The sequence below is a fragment of the Sprattus sprattus genome (assembly GCF_963457725.1).
Source record: "Sprattus sprattus genome assembly, chromosome: 15".
Classification (NCBI taxonomy): Eukaryota; Metazoa; Chordata; class Actinopteri; order Clupeiformes; family Clupeidae; genus Sprattus; species Sprattus sprattus.
The window spans coordinates 14349447-14363385 of record NC_137913.1 but is presented as its reverse complement, the minus strand read 5'-3'; the positions used below and the strand labels follow the sequence as shown (position 1 = coordinate 14363385).

The following is a 13939-nucleotide window of genomic DNA, read 5'->3' as shown; positions in this document are numbered from 1 at the left end:
ACACTAAATGTGCACACACACAGCTAATGTACACATACACACACAACAAACAATGGTTGAAATGAGAGGCCTTTGGATGTCTCCTGTCGCTTTGCAGATTGGGTCCATAAGGTCTGTATGGTAATTTTTGGAGGGGCTGCTGTCCGAAGCACTCAATTATTCAGAAGACAGGTTTGTTTAGCATTCAGGGTTGTGTCTGTCTGTCTCTGTGTGTGCGTGTGTGTGTGTGTGTCTACCGTTGCTTGTACACTCACACATGTGTGCACTAGGGGGAATGTGATGGGGAGCATTCAAGTAGAATTAGACAGAGGGAAGTGAGCCACACGCGCACACACGCACACACACACACACACACACACAACACATAGACACACACTTTTATCTCTCCTGAACTGCTGTGTTCAGAGGGCTAGCTCTTCATGAATAACACATCAAAGGCACCGGCGAGCCAGGGATGCATTGTGGGACCACAGGCCTTGTCAGCTGGACCGATGTTGGATGCGGCGGGACCGGTCCGAACATGATCTTTTAATACCAGGCGCGTCCGTGACTTTGATAATAGAATCGTCAGACCCTTTTGCTCTTAGCACGATCTCCAGTGAGCTGATTTTATCAGTCACTTTTTCCCCCCCGAGTGGTTCTCCGGCTAAGACATGTATGTATAAGTATCAGTACAAGTCACACTGACATTGGTACATTCGGGACTGGTCTAATTATGGAGTACAGGGACAGTATGAGTAGCACAGGAGCAAAGGTCATACCAGTGATGGGGGCAGAAAATCCACTCACTCACGCCTGAGGCTGCAACTGTTTTGGCTCTGGTGTAGTCCATTGCATGACGACTAGGTAAAGAATGCTAAATTAATGTCTACACTTTAATCCCTATGACCCTTGTGATGCTGGCATGTCTTCCAGACTGTTCAGTCTGACATTGACCTGCCTGTGCAAGAGCCCATTGTGATGTAATAGAGTATGGTTTTGGCGTCAGTGTAACCGGTGTTGTGTTTTGGCAGTGGGATTCGGGGTTCCAAAGTGAGTAGATTCAAATCGGTCCGCGGTTTGGTGTTTGTGTGAACCCCCGATCCGCAACCCTTTCAAATCTGACGATGTCATTGCCCCACGTGATCGCCTCGCAACCTCAGGCTGAACCCGCGTCCAGCGCGTGTCTTCAGCGTTGTCCTTGTGCAGTCAGGTTGTCGAACAATGCTGCCGCAGTCTCAGGCCTTGTGTTCGATGTGCCGTGTACGTAACCTCTGCACTGATTCGATTAAGTGGCCCGCTGAGGTCACCGCATAGTTCTGTTTAAAAGGCAGAAAGACCTCAGCGGTGGAAATGTGATCAGCATTCCAAAGATGGCCGTCACGCCGATCCATGTTCCTGCTCCCACATGATGTGTCGCTGACCGAGTGCACAGGCAAGCTAGAGACGGGCCTTGTTTTATTTCTTTGTAGACACAGGAGTGTTCTCCCCCCCCCCCCCCCCCTCCTCTTTCTTCTTTGTTCTTCTTCTAAAGCTTGGAGTAAACTCTCAGTCCTCTCGCCTCTGCGTGCGAGAGAGAGGTATGGAGAGAGAGAGAGAGAAAGCGTGAGTGAGTGCGAAAGACCTTTTAACTACGCGGCTCCTGAGGCTTTGGATGTGGTTGCATAAGACATCGAACAGCCCAAAGCCCCATCAGAAAATCAAAGGCGCTGTGGAGCACAAACTGCATACTGATTCCCCCCCCCACCCCACCCCGTTCCCACCCCCAACACGCAACACTGTGGAGCTGAGAAGTCTTACTCCGCTGCTGCTAGAGTTGGGTGGGGTGGGGTGGGGGTGGGGGTGGGGGAGTGGGAGGTTTGGACAGGATGTATCAGACAGAGCCTGGCTTCAGCACATCCGCATTCACCACCAACCCCCAGCACCATTCTTTCCCTCCCCTACCCCCAAATGCCCATTCCCATAGAACGGCTATTCCTGGATCCTCTCTCTATCTCTCTCCCTCTCTCTGCTCACTGTTCTCTCTCATTGGCTGTCTCCCTCATCCTCTCTCTCTCTCTCTCTCTCTCTAGCATCCCCCCCTGTGACTCTTAACCAAGGTTGTTAGAGATTCAATGGTACCAAGCCAATGTGTGCGGGTTCTCTACCCTGTTTCTGACTGTTTGAGTGCGTTTGCATCGTGTTGAATACGTGACAGATGACCTTCTGATGACCGGAGTGGTCTGAATTATGGTTTATTAGGCTTTGTGTGTGTGTGTGTGTGTGTGTGTGTGTGTGTGTGTGTGTGTGTGTGTGTGTGTGTGTGTGTGTGTGTGTGTGTGTGTGTGTGTGTGTGTGTGTGTGTGTGTGTGTGTGTGTGTGTGTGTGTGTGTGTGTGTGTGTGTGTGTGTGTGTGTGTGTGTGTGTGTGTGTGTGGCACACGTCTCTGAGCGGAGATGCCTCGGTCGGCCCACTCTCGCTCCCATCCGTTTCCTGTTGGAGATGACAAACATGGCTCAGATTTCCCAGCGTGCCACACATTCCTTCGACTCCTTTCTCTGTGATAGAGAGGATTCAAAACGTCCCACTCCCAAAGTAGATGTGCAGTACAAAGTACACTGAGAGACAAACACACACACTACTAACACACAGACACACTCCTTCTTTTTCTCATACTTTCTCACTGTTCTCCCTCTTTCTAACCTTCGTTCTCTCAGTAACTCACTCACTCTGTCTCTCTCTCTCTCACACAAACACAGACAGGCTCTCTCTCTCACACACACACACACACATACACAGACAGGCTCTCTCTCTCACACACACACACAGAAAGACTCACACACACAGACAGGCACACACACAGACACACACACAAACAGCTGAGACAGGGGGTATTCAGTTTGTCCAGAGCCCTTTTACCCATCGGCTGTTTGCCTAGTAATTCATCTCAAATGTGCAGATCCAAAAAACATGTTTGCTTGAATGAGGTCCACCCCGCACCTCTCGAACTTGCCCGCCCGCCTTCCTGCCTGCCTGCCTTCCCTCCTACACTGGCTGGCTGGAGGGCTCGAGAGAAGCTGGTTTTCTTAGCAGGGCTCCAAGTTTAACAGCCAACAGCCAAGTTTAACAGTCCTGGCACCTCTGTCCCACCAGACTGAACAAGTCCAGAGCGGCCGGGCACCTGGTCTCGTCCGCACCCCTGGCTCAGCAGATTTTTGTGCCCGTCCGAGGCGCACATACTGATCACAGGCAGGGTTTTTTTTTTTTCACTGGCGTGATGTGCCAGCTGTGTGGCGCTTTAGTTTCCTGGTCTGTAGGATGGAACTTGGTCTTTATGTTTTCTGTCCTCTCTGACCTTTTTCGTGTTATTCTCTATTTATTTGAGTTATTATGAGAATTTCATGAAACCATATTTAATCATTATAAGGAGAATTATGATTTCTCACCTAGGTATAGCCCTCTCTTCTTACTATGGGTTTCCCATCCTTATCACTGAAATATTTTCTTTCCTTCCTTTATGTCTTTCTTTCTGTCTGTCTGTCTGTCTGTCTGTCTGTCTGTCTGTCTGTCTGTCTGTCTGTCCCCCTCGCTTGCAGTGGTATACATATACCTTGTGATGTATGTACCATCTGGTTCCAGGTTCTGTCTTTCCATCCGGGCACGTGCACATGCATGTTGTTTTAATTTCAATCTTGGCTTCTGTTACACATGGTTTTCTTGTTACATCCAGCTCATGGATCATGACGCCACGTTGGTCAATTTGACTGAATTAGGGCAAATTACATAACGAAACATACAAGAAAAAAATGAATAATGGACACTACGGTAGTTAAACTTGTTTTATTTTCTCAAGTGAAACTTGATCCAGCTGTTGTAGGCAGCTCCTCTCTGACTAACTTGTGCTGGCTATATACAACTTTGTGTATAGTCCTTAGTGAGTGGTTTCTGAGGTAAAAACCCTAATCAGATCCTACAGCAGTCTGGTCCTCCATTATATTTACCATGGAAAATCGTGGTCTGACTTGTTTTGCTTCAAATGTCTTGCTGTAATGACCATCTATATAATCTATACTGCACGCATATGCTTCTCATAGTCCCAGAACAGATACTTTATGCTGGTGAACTGCAAGCCAGACCTTTTTTATTTTTTTTTATTTCCCCTTCCCGTGCTGTCTACAACATATATGTTCCAGTCTTTCCTCCCCAGGCGCTAGTTGATTTGTGTGAATATCACCCCAAGCCTGCTTGAAATTCTGGTCCAGGCGCCCGGAATAGGTGCTACCAAACTTCAGAATCAGTTTGAGCGCTAACGCGTGATGACTGGTGTATTCAAAGTCATTAAATATTGATGGTCATCATTTCCTAGTCTTATTGAAGTGTTGCCCAAAATGCGCTGGCACCCGGGTCCCGGGGTCTCCGACTGGAATCGTGCGCCATCCATAATGCAGGAGATTGTTCTTTACCTTTACCTTGACAAGCGAGTCGAGGAAGTCCTGGATGCAGTGGCACAAAGGCTCGGCCCAAGCTCGACCAGAGGAGGGGGGGATGAGAAAAAAAAAAAACATGTTTATGTTGCATATTCCCTGCAGAGAGCTCGCTTCACAGTCGAGGTCTCTCAACTAAGACGAGATCCGCATTGATTTCCTTTGTGTGTGTGTGTGTGTGTGTGTGTGTGTGTGTGTACGAGTGCATGTGAGAGCATGCTCGCTCGCGCGCTTGTGTGTGTGTGCGTGTGTGTGCATACTTGTGTGTATGTGTGTGTGTGTCTTTCATAATGATCACAGGACTCCTGAAAGGAGAAGAGAAGAGTTCTTTTGATGAAAAAAGGATGACAAGTTTGCCAAGGCTAAAAGGTCAGGGAGTGATGAACCTTGGGAGGGAGGCCTTTTCTCCCCTCACGTAGGACTGTAGGAAATCTAAAAAGCCCACTGCTAATCACAACAATTGGGATTGGTGAACACTGTCCTTAAATGGATGCACTGAGGCTCACAGACACAGCGGGTCAACACAAAAGCCAAGGCCATAGGAGGGACTCTTTCTCTCTTACTTTATCCGCCTCATAGATTTCACATATCCAGAATGGATGACTTGAAAGTACCAACAGGATACATTTCTTATTCAATAAAGCAGTTGCGTCATTCATTTTCACTAGGCTGTTGTTTACCTCTTAATCTTTTATTTATGGGGAGGGGTGGGAATTGAGAGCTTTAGTTGCTATGTTTTCGTCCCGGCTTCAGTCTTGCTCAGCACTGGCAAGCTCTGGTCAAAAACAGTCTCGTTCGCCTGTTAAACAAACCTGTCCTTCTCCTTGAATGACTGACTGACTGAGAAGCGTATGCACACACTCATGAGTCCAGTCAGTCTGTTTGTCGCGGAAATCATCATATCAAATCATCAATCATCATCCGTATCAGCATCACCGACGTGATGTAGGGAGTTGTTACGAGGCTCCAAGGCTTGGGCTCCTGCTTGTGTCAGTGTCAGGGCACTGTGGTTCCCCTGGAGATGAACAATCCCCACCGTAAAAAATCACTGGCACAACTTAATGGGAATTCCAAGAAAGAAAAAAGGCAAGAGACGACAAGAAACAAACAAGATGAAGAAAGCCCAGTCAAAAAGTAATTTGTCTTTTGAATCCGACCCAGTACAGAGCGTCTGAAGGCCAGACCAGCTTTTGGGAATGAATATTTCAACAGCATGTCATCAACGTTGTCATTGATGATGCTGAACTAAATTTATGGAGATCACATTAGTTGCATTTCAAACCTCAAATATTGTGAATATAATCCAGAGCAAATCTTATCAACGCTGTTAGAGCGATTGAAACGTCTGATAGCTCTAGATGCTAGTGGTCTTTGTACGTGTAAGTAGATTATGTGTGATCAAGGTTATGTTGGTATGATCTCTGTTTCCACAACCCTTCTTGTTTTGCCTGTAGGGTTGAACAAACAGTTCCCCTTTGCAGTAATGGGCAGTAATGTTCTTGGCAGGCCAGAGCAATCTTGCAGTGTTCCTTGGTGGCGGTCCAGATTGCATCATGGGGTCCTGTCTCTCTCTCTTTCTAACTCACACACACACACACACACACACAGGCTGGTTGTTTACCAGAAACCATAGCACCACTTACCGTCTTGAGTCCTCCAGCTGTGACTGAAAACCCACTGCACCCTTGCAGACTCTTGGTCTGTAGTCCATCAATGTCAAGTCATGTGCTTGTATGTTTGTTCTCACAGAGTGCTTTTGTGAAATGGTTTGTCTGATGTACTTTAACCATGGATGCTCTTCCTCTTCCTCCCTGTCTTTCTTTCTTTTTTATTTTTCTCCTCCTTCTTTCTCCTCCTCCCCCTCCATCTTTCTCCTGCTACTCCTTCAGTCTAACAAGGTTCCGGTGGTCCAGCACGCCCACCATGTGCACCCCCTCACTCCGCTCATCACCTACAGCAACGACCACTTCCCTCCCGGCACTTCTCCTTCACACCTCTCCCCAGAGATCCTCGACCCAAAGACAGGTACCGTACCGGGCCCGAGACAGACACACACACACACAGACACACACACACAGACACACACACACAGACACACACACACAGACACACACACACACACACACAGACACACAGACACACAGACACACAGACACACAGACACACAGACACACAGACACACAGACACACAGACACACAGACACACAGACACACAGACACACAGACACACAGACACACAGACACACAGACAGACACACACACACAGACACACACACACAGACCCACACACAGACACACACAGACACACCATAACTCAGAATGGCCAGTGACCACCTTCATAGACCCAAACGTATTGTACACCTGCACAGAAGTTTGTAATGGCACATAATATAGGCTGGTCAGATTGGTCCCTTTGTTGTATGGACATGAACGCACACTGATCAGGTGAAAGGGGGTGTTTCATTTGAGTTTTTCTTTCTATAAAATCAGACTATTGGTCTCTGACTTTCTCGCTTCTGTTTCCCTTTAGGAATCCCACGCACCCCTCACCCCTCAGAACTATCCCCATACTACCCCCTGTCTCCTGGAGCCGTGGGGCAAATCGCCCACCCCCTTGGATGGCTCATGTCACAGTGAGTCATTAAAACATGTTACAGTCATGTTGCCATTTCCTGTGCTTTTAAACTTCATTTATATTTACTGATTTCTGTCTTTCTTAGCCAATAGGTAATGTTATGGTTATGTTGACTGGGTTTCTATACTGTGAACATGCTAATGCACGGTCCTGTAGTATAATCTGAAGCCCTTCATCCTCTGCCCCTCTCTGCTCTCTCAGACAGGGCCAGCACATGTACTCCATCCCTCATGGGGGGTTCCGGCACCCATATCCAGCCCTGGCTATGAACGCCTCCATGTCCAGGTACAGCCACCTCCCCGCCTGTCCTTACCACACACACACACACACACACACACAGGTTGCAGAGCGGACGGCTGCACCCGGCTGCAGCCTCGATTCAGATTTATCAGCCGGCAATTCGGAGCAGGAATTAAAAGGCGTGAAGTGGGAAGCAACCCAAGCCATTTGGGCCGTGTTCAGCTATGAGAGGATCGCAGCGCATTCCTCCCTGTTTTCACGGCTAACAGGGACCTAATGTGGCTGAACAGCCAGGCGTGAAATGTGACCGCGGCATGTGTTGATCTGGGATGGGGTTTGTGTATGTGAACACAGATGCCGGGAAAAAGCATTACGTGCTTGAATTTGAGTGTGTGTGTTATAGATGTGTGTGTGTGTGTGTGTGCGTGTGTGTGTGTGTGTGTGTGTGTTGGCCATACGGTGTAGCCTGCAGGAGAAGGCAGTTTGCTCTCTCATGCAATAACACCGCTGTCTTTCCTACGGTGCGCTTCAATTCTTGTGGGAAACCAGCTTTGGTCTGACTTGAATGTTGAGTATCTCTTACACACACAAGCACACATGTGTGTGTCATGCACGCACGCGCACACACACACACACACACACACACACACACACACACACACACTCTTTCTCTCTCACACAAACACACTAGATGAAAGCCTAGTGTGATGATCAGGAGGAATCACACCATTTCTGAAAAGTGAAAGTTCCCATGTGATCTCTTCCTCTGCAGCTGCAATCAAATTGGAGAGATTTGTAGAGGACCTTCCGGTGTGTGTGTGTGTGTGTGTGTGTGTGTGTGTGTGTGACCTGAAATATTAAAACAGAGCTCTCTGGGAACTCAGAGAGAGAGTGTGTGTGTGTGTGTGTGTGTGTTTGTGTGTGTGTGTGTGTACTGATGCTGGAGTATCCCAATAGAAAGGGCAGACTTCAAAGTAAATAACCGAAATAGTGAGATCATTGTTCACTTCTGAATTTATTTATCTTCCCTTTAAGGCCGTTTTTTCATTATTGATGAAGTAGTGAAATACATACTTGCCTTAGTTTTGTGGATTAATGTTTCAAAGTCTTTTGACCAAAATTACAAGGCAAACACACAGACATCCTTCCGTTAGCATCACTTCTTATATTTAAGAAAATCAGGATTTTGCTCAAGAATGCCTACATGGAAATAGACATCTCATTAACTGTATATACAGTGTGTGTGTGTGTGTGTGTGTGTGTGTGTGTGTGTGTGTGTGTGTGTGGTATATATAATCATTCCACAAACAATATGGTTATCTGTGCTGAAACTGCTCCAAGTGGTCAGTACTCCCTGTTTGCAGAGCTCAGTGTGGCCGGTCCACTGTCTGTGATCAGGGCTGAGATGGTCGTTAATGACAATGCCCCATTGTGCTGGCCTCTGGAAACTGGCAGAAGCATGTTGGTATCTGAAGGCGTCCTGTTCAGGCTGCCGTACAAGACATTTCCGTGGTTTGAAAAAAAAAGAAAACAGGAGGGGAAAGTGGTTTCAGGTGTCTGCTCCCCACCGTAACTGTGGCAACCGCACACACTCCATCCCCCGTCCCCATCTGTGAAATGGAATAAAGAATAAAGGGTCTTTTGATGAAGTCTTTATTTGGACTAAATCTGAAAGTCGTAGCGTTTTTTTTGCTGTTATTCTAGTCTAGACAGCCCATTGGGCCTCTCCCTCTAATGTTGACATCAACAACTCGCCCGAGACAAAAGACAAAGGGGTCTAGTCTCCGCATATGGCTGGTGGTGAGGCAACCACGCTGGACTCTTGTGTCTGGACCTGGAGCCCATCATGCTTTTACTTCACAGCCTTAATGCCCTTTTCCTCTGCAAAGACAAGACATGGCAAAGGACTGCATGTACATTTACAATTACTGAGTAGATGATAGCATCCAAAGAAACTTAAATAGTACATAAAATGTTTACTTTCTCTGAGTTCGAGTTCTCCCTGGTAATGACATGCATTAACCTGGTGTTGATTGTGCTATATTCTACCAGATACACACTGAGGAACTAAATCCTTTCTGACATTTCTCTCCTCCTGTCCTCCATGCAGTTTGGTGTCTAGCCGCTTCTCTCCACACATGATGGCCCACCACCCCCACAGCCTGCACCAGACGGGCATCCCACACCCGGCCATCGTCTCGCCCACCATCAAACAGGAGCCCAACGGTGACCTCAGCTCTGCAGCGCACTCGTGAGTACCCTCTTCCACCCTCCTCTCCTTCAGCTTTCCTCGCTCTCTGTCTGGCTCTGCCTGTTTGTTCTGAATGGATCTTTTGCTTATAGACCAATCTCTTGCTTTTGGCTATATAAAGGATTAACCTAGTAAAATCACTCTGAAGATTTCAGAACTTCGGTCTTGTCCACCATTGACATTACATGCCCGGGGGGCTTTTATATTTTATATACAGTTATTAGAACACTAGACATATTTAAGAGTTTTCAGGTGTTTTTGTTGAATTGGCCATTCAAATACCCTAAAAACTAATGAAATATCTACAAAGTCATCATTATGCTCTATAAACCATAGAATAGAGCCATCATAATGAGATTTAGGTAATTTTCCGAACAAAAACAAGCTAGGCCTATTTCACTGTCAATGTCACACAATCATGTTCCTGCACAGAAGAAGCCAAATTACTTGTAATCATTGTCAGGTGTTATTGTGGTGAAATTGATGGTTATGCAAGAGTCTTAGGACACAGCTTGGCGATTATTTTGAATGTACAAGGCCTATCCTGCTCATTAAGTGATTGGTAACATCAGGGTTTTGTCACTGAGGCCACACCACCAAATGGTTTAGATCCAAAGCCTCTAGAAGCAGTCTTGAAGCACATGTTGCTCTTTGAATATGGCTAAGGTGAAGAAGGAGCTAACGAGTGAGCAACGGGTTCGAATAAAGGCTTTTTTGGATGCTGGCTGGAGTTACTGCCGCATAGCCAAGGACTTGAGATGCAGTCCAAGCACTGTAAAGTACACTTTAGACCACCATGGCACGAGAACCGAAAGGGGAGAGGTTTCAAAAAGAAACTCTCAGACACACAAGTGAAGCATCTCAAAATTCTCAGTCTTCAGGACCGAAGAAAGACTTAACAAGAACTGTGTGACGAAATCAACATCACAATGACTAATGGTGCAACAGTGTCTTCAAGAACTGTCCGTCGGAAACTGGGAGAAGAAGACTTTTTGGCAGAATAGCAGCAAAGAAACATTACTGAAAGAGAACAATTGAGTGTAACGCCTGAAATTTGCAAAAGAACACAAGAAATGGACAAAGAAAGATTGGTTTAAGTGTTGTGTACTGATGAGTCCAGGTTTGAATAGTTTGGCAACAAGCAAAGCGTGAATGTTCCACGAAGTGAGGGGGAGAGATATAAAAAAAAGTGTCTCTTGCCAACAGTTAATCAAGGAGGGGGTAGTATTATAGTGTGGGGTGCAATTTAAGCCTCAGGAACAGGTGACTTTGGCTAAATGGATGGCATCATGGATACAAAAGTATACCACAACATTCTGGTGAGGCACGGAGTTCCTTCTTGGAGACGTCTTATTGGGCCTGGATTTATTTTCCAAGAGCACAATGACCCTAAACATTATTTTAACTATTGCCTGAACTACCGGCGACAAGGAATCTGCTGGAACATTGAAAATGATGAACCGGCCCTCTCAAAGGCCGGACTTCAAACCCATCAAGCAAATTCGGGGCAAGTTGGAAAATAAACTCGACAGATCTATTGTAAATTCCAAGGAAAGCCTTTGGCTTGACTTGCAGAAGGCATGGGATAACATAAGTGTTGAAGTTCTCAAGAAATATATTGACTCTATGCCAGAGAGATGTGCTGCTGTAATTGCTGCAAAAGGTGGACGTACCACATATTAAAGTTAAAAGTAGATAAAAACAGTAGGACTCACTTCATCAGATATTTGTTGTGCTCAGAACAGCCATCTGCATGTTTCATGAACATTATGAAATTAAATCATGTTTTGCAGGCAAAAAAAAGGTAATTTTTCTGAGATCTGTCAGGTGTTCTAATAATTTTGGCCACCACTGTATATATATATATATATATAGCTTATATATAGCGTATATAAAAGCCTTAATTGTCATTTTATAATGGATAATATGGAGTATATATATATGTATGTATATGTATTTATAAACTCCATATTTAGTTTTATGCAAATAAATTGTAATAAAACTTTATCTATTCTATTTTCTCCATGGGACCGGGTTGTTGATTGTTGTTGTTGATTGTTTGCTCAGCAGGAGGTCGCCGGGGCCACAGAAGAAGGAGGAGGACAAGAAGCCGCACATCAAAAAGCCCCTGAACGCCTTCATGCTCTACATGAAAGAGATGAGGGCCAAGGTGGTCGCCGAGTGCACTCTGAAGGAGAGCGCCGCCATTAACCAGATCCTGGGCAGAAGGGTACGCAGTCAAGTTTGGAGAGAGTGTTTGTCATGTCTGAAGTGTGTGTGCATGTGATGGACAGATGGATGGTTGTGTGTGAGTGTGAGTGTGAGTGTGAGTGTGAGTGTGAGTGTGAGTGTGAGTGTGAGTGTGAGTGTGAGTGTGAGTGTGAGTGTGAGTGTGAGTGTGAGTGTTTGTGTGTGAGAGTGAGAGTGAGAGTGAGAGTGAGAGTGAGAGTGAGAGTGAGAGTGAGCCAATATATGTGTCTTATCTGGAATGTGTGCTGTGTGTGAGCAAGGGTATGCCTGTAAAACTGTATGCCTAATATGTGGGTGCTTTCCATGTGCCAGAGAGGGAGCGTGATGGGAGAGGGCTCAGCCGAGAGTATGCGGTGGATTAGTGCACGCTTGTCTTTGTATAATCGTTTGTTCACTGACTGTTGCTGCCTTGTTTACATCCGTAGTGGCACTCGCTATCAAGAGAGGAGCAGGCCAAATATTACGAGCTGGCGAGGAAAGAGCGACAACTGCATTCTCAGCTGTACCCAGGCTGGTCGGCACGAGATAACTACGTGAGTACACACACGGACACACGCCACACATCAACACACTCCAGCACTCCTAGCTTGTCTCGAGGTTTACCTTTTCTAAGTATGGCATGTATACTTTAAGAGCAAAAGTTCAGGGAGTACTTCTTTAGCATATAGTTTTTCAAACACCTCTTCTACCATTTTTAGACATTATCATTAGGTCGCATTGACTGTTTTTCAGTTTATATTTTTTCACGCTTTTACTAATTGTTTTTCTCTACCTCTCTCTCTCTTTCTCTCTTTCTCTCTCTTTCTCTCTCTCTCTCTCTCTGTCTCTCTGCAGGGCAAGCGGAAAAAGAGGAAGAGAGATAATAAGCCGGAGCCAAAGCCAGAGGGTAAGAGGTTTCTTTACTGTCTGTCCCCTCAGTACTGGGCTGAACTTCCTTTAAGGGGGTGAACTTGGTTGCCCTCACGGCAGACTCGAGCTTAAAGAGTGCAAACTGTGCTTACATAAACTCAGTGTAATCCATTAAGGAAATCCTGGATATTAGTAGCTAGTAAAGTGTATCTAATCTCATTATTATTATTATTATTTTTTATAATACTGAGTCTGATTTTTCACACTCCACACTGTTGGAGTCAAATCATTGCCCCTCTTCCATTGGCCTAACCGCCCTATGCACAGTGCTTTTGGCCCACTGCACCATCTGATAGGGAGAACAGAGACAGGAACTGATCTGAGTCCGGCTTTTAGATCGAGTTCGTCCCCGTCCCCCTGTCCCCCCCCCCGTTCAGTTGTCTTTTGTTCTTGGCTTACTGCTAGCTAACTGCTAACCGCTCTCTTCTCTGTGCGTTCCCGGGGCACACGCAGCCTATGAGATTCAGTGCTAACAGCGGGCAGTCATGCCTGAGGGTGAGTGCAGGTAGCTCAGTCAAATATGTGAAAGTGGCCATCCTCTCTCCACCTCCCCAGCGACTCAGTCCATTTCCAAAGAAGCCCTCTGGAGTCATTTGAATACTTGCATGCTTTCACGTCACTCCATTGCACGCACACACACACACACACACACACACACACACACACACATATGCACACACGCGCACGCACACACACACACAGTGTGTATCTCACAAGGGTTCTGTGTACCATGCAGACTGGCAGTCCCGTATTAAAAGTGGATCACAGCAGCTACTCTGGTTAGCTGTGAAACATCGGACGCTGGTATTGGAATGACAGTTTGCATAAGTTACCGGACCCCTCTCCCATTCACCCATCCATGAGCTGTGTGAGCTAGTTAAAGGCTTGCCACCATTCACTGTGTGTGTTGATGGGGCTACTCATCTGCAGAGGTGGGGAAACTTCAGGTCCTCAGGTCCACAAGCACTGCCATGTTTTCCTCCACCCGTGCATCATGGCAGCTGATATTATTCTTCTGGTCCACCTTCTGGTTGAGGAGTTGTGCCAGTAGGCAGAACCATATGGTTTCAGCACCAGAACCACTCAGAAAACTAGTGTGGACGACTTCTCTTTTTTGTGAATCTGAAGTTTCCCACCTCTGGTTATCCGTTGCAATGGGCAGTTGCAGTGTTGATGAAAGTGGAACTGCTCGGCTAATTTTTTTTTTCTCCA

The 13939-nt window shown here is 46.3% G+C and overlaps 1 protein-coding gene across 4 annotated transcripts in view; it reads left to right on the top strand.

The window, feature by feature from the left end:
* The window catches only part of LOC308376632 (transcription factor 7-like 1-B), a 47749-nt gene that overhangs the window by 32888 nt on the left and 922 nt on the right, over positions 1 to 13939 (top strand). For 2 of the 4 annotated variants that reach the window (XM_080853040.1, XM_080853038.1), the window contains exons 5-11: positions 6332 to 6467; positions 6973 to 7075; positions 7279 to 7362; positions 9428 to 9568; positions 11639 to 11798; positions 12244 to 12351; positions 12653 to 12704. In XM_080853040.1, coding sequence (XP_080709166.1) covers positions 6332 to 6467; positions 6973 to 7075; positions 7279 to 7362; positions 9428 to 9568; positions 11639 to 11798; positions 12244 to 12351; positions 12653 to 12704 — 784 coding nt within the window. Of the gene's footprint in view, positions 1 to 6331; positions 6468 to 6972; positions 7076 to 7278; positions 7363 to 9427; positions 9569 to 11635; positions 11799 to 12243; positions 12352 to 12652; positions 12705 to 13939 lie in introns of all 4 variants that reach the window. The other 2 variants (XM_080853039.1, XM_080853037.1) reach the window with 1 other exon arrangement.